This window comes from Pleurodeles waltl, chromosome 2_2 (assembly GCF_031143425.1).
Source record: "Pleurodeles waltl isolate 20211129_DDA chromosome 2_2, aPleWal1.hap1.20221129, whole genome shotgun sequence".
In the NCBI taxonomy this organism is placed as follows: domain Eukaryota; kingdom Metazoa; phylum Chordata; class Amphibia; order Caudata; family Salamandridae; genus Pleurodeles; species Pleurodeles waltl.
In genome coordinates, this window is record NC_090439.1 from 514,642,436 (window position 1) to 514,659,764 (window position 17,329).

General features: G+C 43.9%; 1 protein-coding gene across 2 annotated transcripts in view; it reads left to right on the forward strand.

The window, feature by feature from the left end:
* IMPACT (impact RWD domain protein) overlaps positions 1-17,329 on the forward strand; it is a 219,914-nt gene that overhangs the window by 150,877 nt on the left and 51,708 nt on the right. For both annotated transcript variants that reach the window (XM_069220038.1, XM_069220039.1), the window contains 2 exons: positions 3,221-3,343; positions 3,528-3,622. In XM_069220038.1, coding sequence (XP_069076139.1) covers positions 3,221-3,343; positions 3,528-3,622 — 218 coding nt within the window. The remainder of the gene's footprint in view (positions 1-3,220; positions 3,344-3,527; positions 3,623-17,329) is intronic.

The window sequence follows — 17,329 nt, forward strand, 5'->3', positions numbered from 1 at the left end:
TGATTCCGAGTCTGTAGCACTAGTTTCCTCGTTGTGCTGCGATCGTATGGTCACAAACATATTAGCTTCCTTTAGTGCTCGGGCTTGCTCGACCGCTGCCTGTGACTTAGTCGGGCGAGTCGTGATCCCATTGTTCGATCTCTTCTTCCTCATTGAACCATTACTGTTAGAAATGGGGTTTTTGGTTGGCAGTCAGGTTACCCTCTGTCCAAGCAAGAACCCTCACTCTAGTCAGGGTAAGTCACACACAATCCAAAATTATCCTGTGCCCACCCTCTGGTAGCTTGGCACGAGCAGTCAGGCTTAACTTAGAAGGCAATGTGTAAAGTATTTGTGCAATAAATCATACAGTAACACAATATAGCACGACAAAAATACACCACACAGTGTTTAGAAAAATATATAATATTTATCAGGATAATTGCAGGTCAAAACGAATAAAGATGCAATGTGAAATTGTAGAGATATCACTGAAAAGTGATATAAAGTGTCTTAAGTCTTTAAAAAGCAAACAAAGTCTCTTTCAAGCACAAAGTACCTGGTTTAAAGTGGAAAATCTCCGCAAAGGGCCGCAGAAGAAGAAATACGTGGAAAAATGGTGTGTGCGTCGATTTCTCCCCTGCACATGGACTTGCGTCGTTATTTTTCACGCGGGGAAGTTGTGCATCGTTTTCCGGCACGCGGACAGTCTCTTTCTGTGGGTCGTGGGATTACCAGATGTCCCGGGGTCTGTGCGTGGATTCTTCGGCTTGTTTTCCGTCTGCGCGTCGTTCCGGGAGGCTGTGCGTGGAATTCTCGTTCTCACGGCAGGCGTCGCGTCGATTTCCCCTCTGGAAGTCGGGCGGCGTTGTCCTTGCGAGGCCGTGCGTCGAAGTTCCGGTCGCCGCGAAGGTGTCGCGACGATCAGCGTCGGTGTGCGCCGATTTTCTTGCCGCGGAGCAAGCTGTGCGTCGAAATTTTCAGCGCACGAAGAGTCCAAATGAAAAAGAGAAGTCTTTTTGGTCCTGAGACTTCAGGGAACAGGAGGCAAGCTCTATCCAAGCCCTTGGAGATCACTTTTACAGCCAGACAAGAGTTCAGCAAGGCAGCAGGGCAACAGCAAAGCAGCAGTCCTTTGTAAAAAGCAGTCAGGTGAGTCCTTTAGGCAGCCAGGCAGTTCTTCTTGGCAGGATGCAGGTTCTGGTTCAGGTTTCTTCTCCAGCAAGTGTCTGATGAGGTAGGGCAGAGGCCATGTTTTATACCCAAATGTGCCTTTGAAGTGGGGGAGACTTCAAAGAGTGGCTAAGAAGTGCACCAGGTCCCCTTTCAGTTCAATCCTGTCTGCCAGGGTCCCAGTAGGGGGTGTGGCAGTCCATTGTGTGAGAGCAGGCCCTCCACCCTCCTAGCCCAGGAAGACCCATTCAAAATGCAGATGTATGCAAGTGAGGCTGAGTACCCTGTGTTTGGGGTGTGTCTGAGTGAATGCACAAGGAGCTGTCAGCTAAGCCCAGCCAGACCTGGATTGTAAGGCACAGAAAGATTTAAGTGCAAAGAAATGCTCACTTTCTAAAAGTGGCATTTCTAGAATAGTAATATTAAATCCAACTTCACCAGTCAGCAGGATTTGGTATTACCATTCTGGCCATACTAAATATGACCTTCCTACTCCTTTCAGATCAGCAGCTACCACTTCAATACTGTATGAGGGCAGCCCCAATGTTAGCCTATGAAGGGAGCAGGCCTCACAGTAGTGTGAAAACAAATTTTAGGAGTTTTACACTACCAGGACATGCAAACCACACAGCACCCTGCTCTAGGGGTTACCTAGGGCACACAGAGGTGACGTATATGTGGAGAAAGGGGAGGTTTAGGCTTGGCAAGTACTTTTAAATGCCAAGTCGAGGTGACAGTGAAACTGCACACACAGGCCTTGCAATGGCAGGCCTGAGACAAGGTAAAGGGGCTACTTAAGTGGGTGGCACAACCAGTGCTGCAGGCCCACTAGTAGCATTTAATCTACAGGCCCTAGGCACCTATAGTGCACATTACTAGGGACTTATAAGTAAATTAAATAGTCTAATCAGGTATGATCCAAGGTTACCATGTTTAAAGGGAGAGAGCATATGCACTTTAGCACTGGTTAGCAGTGGTAAAGTGCGCAGAGTCTAAAAACCAGCAAAAACAGTGTCCAAAAAGTGGAGGGAGGCAGGCAAAAAGTTAGGGGTGACCACCCTAAGGCTGTCAGGTCTAACAATTACTAACACTAGAGTATCCATGAGGCACTCAAAAATAGAAGAGAAGATTGCTTGCTTCACATGTATGCCACACCTATAGACGTGGCATGCTTCATTATCGGCTTCACCCTGACTCCTAAAGGTCAGGGTGGGCTCAAGCCATCTTCCAGGCAACTCTTGTCAGATATAGGAAAGGGGCAAAACCTTAAGATAAAACTTTTTCAGCCAAACCCCAGGTATCCCTTAATTAGTAGGGTGGATAGGAACAGCTAAAAATACACTATGAATGGGTTTTAGGACATAATAGTCCTATGACCCTAAAATCTCCAATTACAGCAACATGTTTCAGCCCTACACTATTGTCCTTTGTAGCGCCTGGGCTTTCATCAGGGTGGGTTATAGCTCCTCATGCTTTCCTGTGACATGTTTTACATAAAAGTGTGGCATGCAAAAACACTTTAAGCATGCATAGGCAGTGAAATACTTGCCCCTTTGATTTGTACCCGATAAATGGGGGAAAACTGCTTACATGGGGTGGAGGGGGGTTGGCCCGTAGTCACACCTTATTCAAGGGTCCTTACCCTTAGATGCACCTACTTGGCTCTGATCTCCCCAGCTTGTGGCTTGAATTTCTTCCCAGTAGCCTGGTGAAGAGTGGACCCAGGCTTAGTTCATGCCACTGTAATGACTCGTGCCCACTTAGCCCTAAACCCCTCTTCCTTCAGATGGCCCACTTGCTGTCTTTGTTACTTACTTTCATTTGTTCTTACCTAGGCTTGATGGGGATAGGATTTGGTGCAGTGCTGCGCTGCTGTCGGGATTCTAGAATGACCATGAGCACAAGTCATTGCACTGAGTAAATTGTATTTTATATTTCACAAGTTATTTGCAACTGTGTAGTGTATTGAATAAAGTGCAATTTCTGACATCGGTACCATGCCATTGTATACAGGTGGCGCCTCCGAAGTAATGTCTGCATTCTGATCGGGTTTACTTTTATCTACCAGATAGGAGTATTAAAAAGACAACTGAAGAAGTTGATGTGCATTTTGAAGATGAGATGTTTGCTGGGTATCAGCCAAACCAAGACCTGCCTAGCCCACCAGCTGTAATATTCAACTTCACTGAAGGTACAATTCACCGGGTTATTTGTGTTGTGATAAGGTCTTCTATGCTTTGCTTTTTGTAATGTTTTATTTGTTGCCACACACCTGCACACAAATCCTGATCATTTTGATGCCTTTAATAACATTTGAATTTCGTGTCTCTTTCTTCTCACCAAAATCAAATAATGCCTTTATTCCATATGCGTAGACGAAGAACTACCACCAATAAATCATAATGAACCCATCACAGACCGTAGAAGTACATTTCAAGCTCATCTAGCTCCTGTTGTGAGCACTAAACAGGTTAGTAGCACTAGTAATGTAGGATTTGTTTTTGTCTGCTTAGAAACACTGTGAATGTCCCTCTCACACTAATGAAATACGTGTGTTTCCTATAACATCTTGCATGCCAGTGCATTCAAATAATCATTGCTGGGGGGTGTCACCTACATTGATACCAGCAACATCCTCCCATGTTATGTAGTGCCATGTTTCAGCCCAGCCAGAACTTTCCTTTGTCGCAAGCCGAATGTGAATTATATCTAATGGTAGGAAAACGGTAGGAAAACAAGGTGATTTCAGAATGACACAGTTCCTGAAAAGCAGTGTTTTTTTTCCTAGGGCCAGGCAATATTGAAGCATATATATTAAGTCAGGAGGCCGCTGCATGTACTAATGCAGGTTCAATATACTATGATTAACCGTATTGATCTCAGTTTGTTTGGCAGAGGCAATTAACTCCAAAATGGTAGCCAAAGATAGTAAAACTATATGTTTTCTACACCGTGTGAAATCCATAGGCAGACTGAAACTGTTCACTGCCTCTGTTTTATATACATCTAGGCCCCCCATATTCCCTTTCATAGTTGTTAGATCAGAAGGCCACACAGAAAATAGGCCACTGAAATTTTCACTAAAGTGGAGTCTTAACTGTGAGCAAATTCTCACTGAATATAGAATAGTTATTCTTTGATGAATTTAAAGTAACCACATGACTGCAGCCAAATATAATGCAACATATGTGTATTGTTTTAACATATATATCCCTTTGAAATGTAAGCCACTCGCTCCCCTTTATTGCCAGTCGGTGAGTCTTCTTGATAATAAATCAACGTTTTCCAAAAGCAGATATTTCTATTTTGCTTTACTAATAATGAATAAATAGATGAGACAGACATCGAGCTTTATTTTTCGATGTCTGTGTTTGAAGGCATCTGATTTGCACATATTTATAAAGGATTTGGATATACTTTATACACTGGTGCATTATGAATGCATGGCAGCCTCTCAGGCGAAGTTACCATATAATAGGGATAATGGCTCGCACGTTTGTTTCTGATCCAAACTTACTCAAGCATATTCAATGAATCTGAACAATTAATGGAATCAGATTTGAAAATATCAACATTTTATTGTGCCTCCCTCACTCGGGAAAATGTCCATTATCACATGAACATTAAGTGTGCCAGAATGCATGGGTATGCAGATGAGCTCTGGCTTTCCAAAGGTGCTGAGTAGTAGGAAAATAGCAGCAAATTCACAAGGTATAAACAGTAGGAAATTAAACCTGCAATTTAAGTAGTTATATTTAACCTGTACTTTCTGTTATTCTACGCAGCCTGAGAATTTAGTGGATTCATAGCACCAGTTCTATACCTTGTTATCACATAAGCAAACCTTGGTCAAAAGATTGATCTCAATTTTTACAGTCGAAATCTTTATTTGCTGTTCTACCTCCTGCCCACAGGAACAAGCTAACTCACAAGTGAATACTGAAGTTTGTCTTCCTGTATCGCATAGGTGAAGAGGTACCAGATGATCAAGTAATCCATTAAGTCCTCCACATTAAGTGGTAGGGTATACCCTTTCATGGAGCAACAAAAATGTAACGAGATATTGGAAAGCAACGTTAGGCCTTTTCCACCAAGGGACTCATTATTGAACACAGGAAGTATTCTTATGGTTGCGTAAGGTTACAATCTCCATCTAAACAGAGCATAGGCATCTTCTGCATAATTGTAGACGGTATTCAGGTTTTTAGACGTATTATGTTTAGTAGAGCAACAATAACTTTGCACCAAATTTCAGAAACACCATATACATATTCCACTTCCTAAATAATCCATGGATGGGTGACAGACACCCGTATCATTTTGGTGGTTGTTTGTTTAAGTAATAAAAACAAAATGGAACATGGAATTCTTATACTACTTGTTTTGAAGGTTAACATTTCTGATGTGTTTTCCACTAAGTGCCTGCCTTTGAGTTAGGTGGAGACATGGAGCTCTACCCCTTGATTCCCTGAGAGTCTGCACATAATTCGTCTCGTTTTTGTGAGTGGTAGAGTATCAAAAATATAGATTTGCAGAGATATCAGTAGCGCCACACATAGTAAACTATAATTAACGCCTGACAGTTTATATAGTAGGTCGCTATGTAATGTTCCAATTTTCATGTGAAAGAACATAATCACATAAATATGCAGACAATATGCACATTGATAAAAAAACATATTTTATGGGTAGTAGCTGTGGAAAAGCAGTCGAAGTGCAGTGTGAAATGTGTGGCTTGGTGACAGCACTGCAGTAATAGCTGTTGCTGTCTTAGGCAAAGTGACAGGCTAAGACCTACATCTGGAATGGTAACATTTGCTGCTTAAAAGGGTACTAATCTAGTGTGTTCAAGGGGTACTGATGAAAAAGTCTATGCCCCTGCATTATTTAGTGGTGAGTCTAGTCATAGCCGATTTGGGTGGGAGAGTTCATGGCACCCTGATTATAGGTGGTGATGAGTGTTTGTTGCACCACTACTTCAGCAGAGCACTATATCCTTTGGGGACTAAATAACAAATCAAGAGTGTATCCAAGGTCTCAAATTCCTAGTTTATGAGAAAAAATACACTGTGCGCCAGGAAAAGGGGTAACTGGCAGGATGTTATAATCTGCTCCTCATGCAATGACTTTCATTTCACAGATATCAAATAAATCAGAATTGGCAAATTCCTCACATTCTCCATTCTGAAGGGAATGAGAGGAGGTTAGTAATTATTCCATATTTGGTTTAATAACTGCAATAGGAACAGAATACATTTGGTGCAATTAGATACATTTACATTTTGAAAGCAAACTTGAGGAGACGGGTGGAGGATGTACTTCTTACTGCTCGCTGCAGCTTATATGTGTGGAAGCTGTGCTCCAAATCCACTCATGCCTTGTTCATTCCAGTGAGGAAAAGGCAGGCGTTCTTCAGTTAGTGTGGGTACTGTTTGAACTGAAGCTGCGTGTGTGAGCATGATGCTCTGTGGCAGCATGCTGGCAGTGAACTTCCTGGCAGGCCACAAACTCTCAGGTTTTTTTCAGCCATCTTGGACTACCTCTTGTAACTCTTCTTGCGGTTCACACATTCGTGCCTAGGCAATCGTGCTATAATTTTGCCACAGCCAGGAGCATGCTTCTTGGCTTCTGTATTTCCTGGCAAATGCCCATCGTGTTTCTGCGGATTGCTTTGAATGAACAATTGTATTACAGAGCAGTATCCTGAAGTCGTGTTATAGATGTAAAGGATCTTTGAACTATTCTCTTAAACATATATCTGAACTGTTAAGATTGGTGCTATATTCTACCAAGATTACCCAAACAATGTGGACTCTCAAGGTGGATTATTACATATGTATTTATGAATGCCATGTAGAAGGTGTCAGAGTTTCAGTGTGCACATATAATTGCTAATATTAGGGAGCAACAGGATAACACCAATATTGGTTAGTTTGCCGTTCTGTAAAAGTCAAGTTGAAACTATAACTCACAAGAGAGTGTGTAGTGACGAAGGTGGCAATAATTATCCAGTACATAGGGAGAAATTCTAGTGCATGTGTGTATTTGAGGTACTTAGTTTTCAGGAATTAGTAGTCTCCAATTGAAGTATAGAGCGTGGCTTACACGGAGACAGTGCTCGGTATATCCATTCACAACTACAGTTATAGTCAGTACTTTAAACAGCAAGCCACTCAAGATATGTCCTTGCCTTGTATCAGTTCTACTACAATCTGCAGAACTCTGGGACCAGCCGAAGTGGCGAGACAGAGTGCTTCCATGCTTGTGCCACTGGTCCACATGTCCTGTATATTTGGTCACTGGTGAGGGTGGCAAGAAACGGAAAAGTCATTGCTTCCATTAGATCATCTGCACAAGGTTAGTGCATCCTGTCAAAAGATACATTCTGGTTTTACTTTATCAATTTTCTCTGTCACATTTTAGGGAGCCAGGCTAATTCCCATGGAATACCAGCTACAATTGTTTGGTCCAAGTGGTTCATTGTTGTCAGAACAACATTCAGACCATTCTATAGTAACTGTGCACTGTGTAGTAATTAAATAAATTTGAGAGTGATTATAAGTATTTGAAGTTTGTTTAAATTACTTCAGTACTTCAGAGCCATGCAATGTAATATTTCTGCCGTTTTGTGTCGAGGGTCTCATGATTGCTACTCCTTTTTAAAAATAAATAAATAAATGTTATTGGTATTGACATGTTATTATGTACAAGCATAACTGTTATAAATCCACTTTAGTCGTATTACCCTCTTCCCTCAACTCAATCTGCTTATCAGTGGTCTCTTCTCCCAACCATAGGATTACAGAACTCATAAATGATTTAGAGACAAATTCATCCCCTTTCTATCTCACATGGATAGAAGTAGCAAGTAGTGTAGGAATCAGTCTTGGAGGGTACCAGTCATCAGTGCCAGCGATTGGTGGGGTCAGGAGCTTCTTGGGCATCTACCAGTGTTTCTCAGGCCCATGCTACGTTCAATTAACCTTGACCGTGCCGGGCAGTAAGCTCTCTCTTCGCAAGTAGAAGAGCAAGGTCCTGGAAGATACTTGTGGTCATAGTTTTAGGAGTGTGCAGGTACCATCTTAAGAGACAGAACTCTGGGGTACATGGGACCGCCCTCTCAACTATCTCAGTCAGTGTGCCAGTGATGTCCCTCCAATAGTCAGTGAGCATCGGGCATCTCCAGAACATGTGTATAAAGTTGACCCCCATTTCACCACATCGTGGTCAACGCGCACCCTTTATTGCATATTATCTATTCTATCAAGTGTGAGGTATGCCCTGTGCAGTTCATACAAGTTTATGAATTTGAATCTAGCATTTCTAGAAACCTTGGAGATCCTGTCTAGTATGTGCACCCAGTCCTCATCTGGAATCAGAATTCCCAGGTCCTCTTTCCAGTGGATTTTGAGGACATTCAAGAGTAGTAGTAGCAAACCTCCCCTGATTTTCCTATACAAACATGTGAAGGCTTTAAATGTTCCCGACGAGGTGCCCAGATACTGGCAACTCGTGGCTTGGGGGATGTTCTGGCAGTCCCGACGCTCCGTGCTTGTGGTCATCACTACTCTCTGCAGGAGAAAGTGGCCCTGTGGTAGATCATAGCCTGAGTGGAGCTCCTCAAATGGGAGGAGAACCTGCCCCATTGGAATAAGTCCCCAATGGTCGCTGCACCAGAAGCCACCCACTCTGACAGCCCTCTCTAGGCAGCCACCATGCAAAAGCACCTCCAACAGCCACACTTAGATGTCCGCAGTGTATGGGATCTTCACCGCTATATTCGGCGGGCTTCTAAGCCAGCATCTTTGTAGCACTCGAAATTCTGTGGAGGCAGGCACAACATGCTGCTGGACACTAAGAACTGTTCTAGCCAGGGTGTGCAGATCGGGCACCCCCAGTCCCAGTTCTCATACTAGAGTAAGTCTCCCTGCCATCCAACGTGTCAGCCACTGTAGCTGGGCAGCAAGTAGTACAATTCAAAATCGGGGGTTACCAGCCCTCCGTTCCCCTCAGGACTCTGAAGCGTAGGCCACATGCCTGTGACCCAAGCCCCAAAGTAAAGGTGTTGTTTGTGAGTCAGGTTCCCGGAACATCATCTGGGGAAACCAAATCAGAAGTATCACAAAATAATTGAGCAGGCGGGGGAGGACAACCATTTTCAAAAGGGCAACTCGGACTGCCACTGATAATGGGAGCAATTTCCAGAACTCAGTGTTCACTTTGAGTTTGCTAATGGCCATTCCTGTATTGCCTTCCAGTATGTCTGCAGGCTCATGATAAATCTGTACCCCCAGATAATGTAGACATTGGGGCTTCCATAGCAGTTCTTCCAACCACATGGAGGGGTCCTGAGCAGGCAGCACAGGAAATAGTCAGGACTTCGGCCAGTTAACCCGCAGCCCCGAGAGGGAGACGAAATGTTCCAATACTGCCCAAGCAATTTTGAGAGCCCACGACATGTCATGCAGGAATATCAGAGGTCCTTGGCCTATTGTGCGATGTAATGCATCTGGTTGCCAACCAATGTGCCCCCTGATCGCTTCTCCTAGCAGAAATTACCTTTGAAATATTTTTTGGGGGCAATGTTTATATGTGAGTGGGGGACATTTTTCTGTGGTTCTTGAAAGGTTGAAAATGTTGAAAGTCCTGTGCAGCGATGGATAAGCTGGTGTACAAGGCACGGTGGTCCGTCAAAAGTACATCTGTATTTGGAGTGCATGGACTGGATTTAAGGATTAATAGGCAGAGACCGTGGCCAGGTGGTGAAAAGCTCTTAACATCTGAAGGGACTGCAACTACACTGTCTGCTGGAGTGGAGACAGTGCATATGTACTTTGGTGTGGGTAACTCTGCTTGCATTAAGTGTCAAGATTGTTGTTTATACAATGGCCCCCCAACCCTGAGCTCTGATACTGTATGGTTTGGTTTTCATACTTATGCAAAAAAAAATGTTATAAAAAAAGAACAATTTGAAAGTGACTAAATATTATTATGTAAGTGTTAGACCTGACAGCCTTAGGGTGGTCACCCCTAACTTTTTGCCTGCCTCCCTCCACTGTTTGGACACTGTTTTTGATGGTGTAAGGACTCTGGGCACTTTACCACTGATAACCAGTGCTAAAGTGCATATGCTCTCTCCCTTAAAACATGGTGACATTGGTCCATACCCAATTGGCTTATTTAATCTACTTGTAAGCCACTAGTAAAGTGCACTACATGTGCCCAGGGCCTGTAGATTAAATGCTACTAGTGGGCCTGCAGCACTGATTGTGCCACCCACATAAGTAGCCTCTTAACCATGCCTCAGGCCTGCCATTGCAAGGCCTGTGTGTGCAGTTTCACTGCCACTTAGACTTGGCATTTGAAAGTACTTGCCAAGCCTTAAACTCCCCTTTCTCTACATATGTCACCCCTAAGGAAGGCCCTAGGTAATCCATAGGGCAGGGTGCTATGTAGATAAAAGGCAGGACATGTACCTGTGCAGTGTATATGTCCTGGTAGTGTAAAACTCCTAAATTCGTTTTTACACTGCTGTGAGACCTGCTCCTTTCATATGCTAAGATTAGGGCTACCATCATATACTGTTTGCATGGTAGATTCAGATCTGAAAGGAGCAACAAGGCCATTTCTAGTATGGCCAGAATGGTAATACAAAAGCTGACTGGTGAAGTTGGATTTAATATTACTATTTTAGAAATGCCACTTTTAGAAAGTGAGCATTTCTCTGCACTTAAATCCTTCTGTGCCTTACAATCCACCTCTGGCTAGGTTACCTGACAGGTCCCTTGTGCATTTCACTCAGACAACCCCAAACACAGGATGCTCAGTCACACTTGCACACATCTGCATACTGAATTGGTCTTCCTGGGCTGTGAAGGTGGAGGGCCTGACACTTACATTTGAAAGTACAGTGGCCTGCCCTCACACAGTGGACTGCCAAACCCACCACTGGGTTCCTGGCAGACAGGATGCAACTGAAAGGGGACCTGGTGCACTGCTAAGCCACTCTTTGAAGTCTCCCCCACTTCAAAGGCTCATTTGGGTATTTAAACAGGGCATCTGACCATACCAACTCAGACACTTCTGGACAAGATACCACTGGTGAAGAAACTTTTAACCAGATTCTGCAACCTGCCAAGAGGAAATGCCTGGTTGCCCAAAGGACTCACCTGACTGCTTTTCTGCAAAGGACTGCTGCCTTGCTGTTGCCCTGCTGCCCTGCTGCCTTGCTGCCCTCTGGCTCTGCTGGGAAGTGCTCTCCAAGGGCTTGGATAGAGCTTGCCTCCTGTTCCTTGAAGTCTCAGGACCAAAAAGACTTCCTCCTGCAAAGAACTCCTTGTGCTGTGAAAATTATACTCAAAACCTGCCAGAAACGATGCACAGCCTGCATCGCGGTGAGAAAATCACTGCACGCCTAACCGGAACAACGCAGCCCGGCTCCCCGAGTGGAGATCCATGCAGCGCCAGCGTGGCGACTGGAACTTCGACACATGGCCCACTGGATTAATGCAAAGCCGAGCCGGAACGACGCAGCCTGACTTCCTGAAAGAAGAATCGACTCAGCGCCTGCTGTGTGACAGAAATTTCCATGATTCGCCCACCGGATCAACGCAGCTCCTGTGACTTCATCCTGCAATCACAGGATTTCTTCCCATCGTCCCCGGGGTGTCCAAAAAGCCTGCAACAGGAAGAGGATACAAGTCAGCGTTCTAGAAATCGATGCAAAGCCTTCCCTGCATGGAAAATGATTGATGCATCGTCTGTGCGGACCTGGAGAAACCGATGCACACCTTCCTGTTTTCCACGCATCTCCTCTTCTGCGGTCTCATGCGGAGAATTTGAACGCAAACCAGGCACTTTGGGCCAGATGTAGCAAAAAAGCAATTTGCGACTTGCAAATTGCGAGTCCCTGCGACTCGCAATTTGCAAGTCGCAAATTGCTATGCAGTACGGTGTCTCAGACACCGACTGCAACTCGCAATGGGGTCGCAATGACCCACCTCATGAATGTTCATGAGGTGGGTCGCAAATTGCGGCCCCATTGCGAGTATAGGCACTCGCTAACATGGAGGCCTGCTGACGTCAGCAGACCTCCATGTTAGCGACCTGCTTTTAAATAAAGCAGTTTTTCTTTTTTGTAATGTAGCCCGTTTTCCCTAAGGGAAAACGAGCAGCATTTCAAAAAAATCCGAAACCTTTTGTTTCGGTTTTTTCAGGGCAGGGAGTGGTCCCTTGGACCACTCCCTGCCCTGAAAAAATGTTTTGGGGTCCAGTCTCAAACTGGAAGGGGTCCCATGTGGACCCCTTCCAATTTGCGAGTGGGTTACCATCCACTTGAAGAGGATGGTAACTGCGACTCCATTTGCGACCGCGTACCACTGCGACTCGCAAATAGGAAGGGAACACCCCTTCCTATTTGCGATTCGGAAATGCATTTTGCGAGTCGGTAACGACTCGCAAAATGCATTTCTGCATAGGAAACACACATTTGCGAGTCGCAAACGGCAGATTTTGCCGTTTGCGACTCGCAAAGTGTTTCCTACATCTGGCCCTTTGTGCTTGCAAGAGACACTTGTTGCTTTTTAAAGACTAAAGACTCTTTTTATAATTCTCTGAAGTGATATTTCCATGTGTACTTATTGACTCTTGATTGTTTTGACCCGCATTTATCCAGATAAATATTCTATATTTTTCTAAATACTGTGTGGTGTATTTTTCTGGTGCTATACTGTGTTATTGCATGATTTATTGTACAAATACTTTACACATTGCCTTCTAAAGTGAAGCCTCACTGCTTAGTGCCAAGCTACCAGAGGGTGGGCACAGGATAATTTGGATTGTGTGTGACTTACCCTGACTAGAGGGAGGGTCCTTGCTTGGTTGGAGGGTAACCTGACTGCCAACCAAAGACACCATTTTTAACATTAAGATTCATCAGATGCATAAGAGCCACATGAAGTTAGTGGGCAATGTGAATTCTTAGTCTCCAGCCCATATAAAGTACACCTCAAACGATTTAAAAAAAAGAATCCTACCATACATAATTCACTATCTGTGGACACCAGTGAAGTTTGCATTTTGTGCTATATTTGTAAGTTGCCTGACCAGTTAGCAGGACAAGCCCCATCTTGCAAGTGGTAACAGTGGCATAAATGTATGACTTACTGTGACGTTTGGAAAGCCACAGACTTTAACATGGGTTAGCAAAGCAATGGATGTGGCTTTAATGTGATAACACATTAAAAGCCTGATTTATTAGATTTGCTAATGCTAAGAACATTTGCTTTAACTTGTTCATTTTTGCATCAGGAACGTAAATATATTTAGCCCTAGATTTTGTATTTGGGTTGCATCACTTTGTGACTCGGACCTGATGCAATATCCTTTTTGGTATTTAAAAATCTTTGCAAATGTTGATTTGCATGATTTTGTAAGAAACAGTAACGAAATGCAGTCCATTGCTCTGCCTTGCATTATTTTGCATCAGGTAGGTGTTCCTTGGGTGGCATTTCCTTGCATCTACCCATGCATTTGGATATAAAAACTATATTTACACAGGACCATACTTACAAAGATTTTGCGTCTTGGTTGTGTCACTTTTTTGACGCAGCCTGAAGCAATTACAAAGTCATGCCAGTGTCATTTTACGAGGCTTTGTAATGAAAAGTAATGGAGCACTTGCTGCCTTGTGTTTTTTTACGTCACTTAAACGTTCCATGGTTGGTGCATGGGCTCTTCTGAGGCAGACCCATATTTTAAGAGTTGTAGACATGGAAAATGGTGTGCCTGCCTGAGGTTGGCATATCGAGGAGAAATATCTTCATTGCTCCTTGGTATTTCTTGTTTGCATGTGTGCTGCATTCCGTGGCATAAATGCAAAGCAGAAAAAGCCTCCCTATAGTAGGTTTTGTGCAGGAAAGCTACCTTCCTGCCCAATAACTATCCTGATCATAATGCAGACTCCCTTGTGCAAGGGTGCTGGCATTGCTGCTGGTCGGCCTATAGCTCGCATGAGCGTGGAGAGAGTATAACCGCATCATTTAGTTGAAGATATGGAGCAGTTCTGCTCTCTTCAGGTGACGCAACGCAGTGCAGGAACTTTTTCCTACACTGCCTTGCACCACTTATTTGTAAATTTGCCCCTTAGTGACTGGTTTTCCAAAAAAGTAGATACAAATATACTAGTTTTAGAACTCATAAAAATTGGCAGTAGTAATTCACCCAAGTCTTCTTCCATAGTGTGGAGGCAATTTTTGTTTTTTTGTTTTTTTTTGTTTTACTGTCCTTCACAATCTATGATTTACCAGGCTGTGACAAACAGTTAAAAAAAAAAAGTCACTTGACCATCAACTCTAAATAGGATGGATGGTGGATGGCTTACTTCTGATTGTACATACTCTAGCAGGCTGTCTAAAGAAGGTTTATACTGACAGAGTACATTTTATTCGGTTGGCATAAAAATTGCGATATGCCCGACTCAAAATCGGGTGGGTGACGTTTAGTGTAGTGGACGGGGTACTCCATTTCCATTCCAACAGAGTACCTGTCCGGCAAATTCTAAAACAGCCGCATAAGCCCAGTACTGCAAATCAGTACTGACCCTGCACCTCATAGGAACAGTCCCTCCTGAACCTTGGTCAGCTCACACATTCATCCTGTGGATTGATGCTTTTTTTGTTGGGAAATTTGAGGTTCATAACCCAAATCTTACTGAGTTAGTCATACCCCTGGAATTGTTGGAATTGCAACATTGCAGTACCAGCATTCATGAACGCAGATTATGTTAATTTAGATTAGTTCTAATTAGCATTTGACCTAAATTGTTCCCTATAACAACAGGTTGAATTTGAGGTTTTTTTGTGCCTTACAGGCCTCCATCTCTACATGCACAGCTGGCTGCGATGATTCGCAAAAAGAAGCAAGTCTTATGGAAATTGATGAAGCTGGATTTCAGAAATTGCGAGTCGCAAGTTCCGAGTCGCAAAACCTAGTTTTGCAACATCTGGCCCCTTAACCCTTAATTTAATTTCATTAAAACATTATCCCTAGCCTAGCCACAATACCAACAGTAACCTTTTTCCTAATTTATATTTGTGGGTAATGAAATTAAAAAATAATTTAATCCTAAACCTAATGCTTGCTTTATAACAATGTTACTCAGTTTACATTGAATTCAAGTTTAGTAATTTCAATTAAATAACTAACATTTAAATACATTTACTTAAAGAAATTGAACTAAATGATCATTATTATTTATTGTATTATTTAGTGAACAAGTTATTACCTTACAGTGTCTTGTATTTGAATGAAATGCTATTTTAGTACCTTCGAAATTGTAGTGGCATTCTGTGCAGTGTTAATACATTTAGGGGGTCATTCTGACCCCGGGTCGGCGGGAGCACCGCCGACAGACCGGCGGTGCCCCGCAGGGCATTCTGACCGCGGCGGTTCGGCCTCGGTCAGATGTGGGAAACCGGCGGTCTCCCGCCGGTTTCCCGCTGCCCTTGAGAATCCTCCATGGCGGCGGAGCGCGCTCCGCCGCCATGGGGATTCTGACACCCCCTACCGCCATCCTGTTCCTGGCGGGACTCCCGCCAGGAACAGGATGGCGGTAGGGGGTGCCGCGGGGCCCCTGGGGGCCCCTGCAGTGCCCATGCCAATGGCATGGGCACTGCAGGGGCCCCCATAAGAGGGCCCCACAAAGTATTTCAGTGTCTGCTATGCAGACACTGAAATACGCGACGGGTGCCACTGCACCCGTCGCACCTTCCCACTACGCCGGCTCAATTCTGAGCCGGCGTCCTCGTGGGAGGGTTGATTTGCCCTGGGCTGGCGGGCGGCCTTTTGGCGGCCACCCGCCAGCCCAGGGCAAATCCCAAAATACCCTCAGCGGTCTTTCGACCGCGGAGCGGTATTTTGGTGGGGGAACTTCGGCGGGCGGCCTCCGCCGCCCGCCGAAATTAGAATCACCCCCTTATTGTCACACTAATGTAGTATCATCAGTGTAGAAACTCATCTCATGACAAGATCTAAGGTGGGCTATTCATGGACTTTCCCTTGCCCTTGCAAAGCGACAAATATCCATGACCTGGAGAGCTAGATTCGCTCCCGATTTAGAGTACTGGAACTGTGATCTATATGCATACGCTAAGGCTGAGTCTGACCTGTCTTTGGATCTGGCCAACACCACAAGCAGAATCGTATTGAAACTTTACTGGGAACTGTACTGGCGTGCCCTAAGCCCCATCTGACGAAAACCGCCCTAGGGGAATAACCCTATTACTGTAGCATATATATTTGTGGGAATGATTGACCTTTAGTGCCCACCAAAATGCATTCCTGATCATTACAATATGCCGGTTTTGGTGTTTCAGTTCTAGAGAGATGGGAAGAGGCTTTTTGCATTTAAAGGCTGGATATGTTTTTGGTCAGTGAAGGGGAGTTCAGGGAGGAGATTCATTTGAGATTAATTCTGTTGGCTCTGTATTTCTCATATAAAATGGCAGTAAAGATGAATCTACAAAAAAATCAGTGTAGCAACCAATAAGTGCAGTGACCCGTCATAAATCTAGGAGGTGGGGGTGCCCCTCTGAATATCAACCTTTTCCCTCCAGCCCCTCGCCCAATAAAGATGCACTAATAGTTCAAAATAATTAAGACACCAGATCTTTCCTTTCACTTTTCCAAGGTCAAACACACCTAGAATCGGAGTTCCCTTGCCAGCAACCCTGAGGTCTTGGTAAAAGCAATATTCAGAATCTCTTAAATTATTTTTCGTTTAACTCTCATTTTCAGATTTCCAGCTCTCTATTTAGACTAGCTTTCCTTCTATAGTTTTAACAGGTGTTTGAAATTGGGTTGTTGGTTGAAGGGGTGTGATTCCCTCGTCAAGCAGCAACCACAATTCCTGTCAGGATAAGGCACAAGCAAACTCCAAATTAACCTGTGCTCACCCTCTGGTAGCTTGGCACAGACCCGTCAGGCTTAACTTGACGGCATGTGATGTATTTGTACAACACTTCAAACAGTAAAACAATAGAAACAACACACAAATATACCCCTCTCTAGGTTATTAAAATAGAGCATCATTTATTTAATAAATAAAATAAGACCAAAACTTCAAAAATCAATCAGTAGAACCGGAGTTATGAATTCTTAAGAAAAAACTGCACTTTAG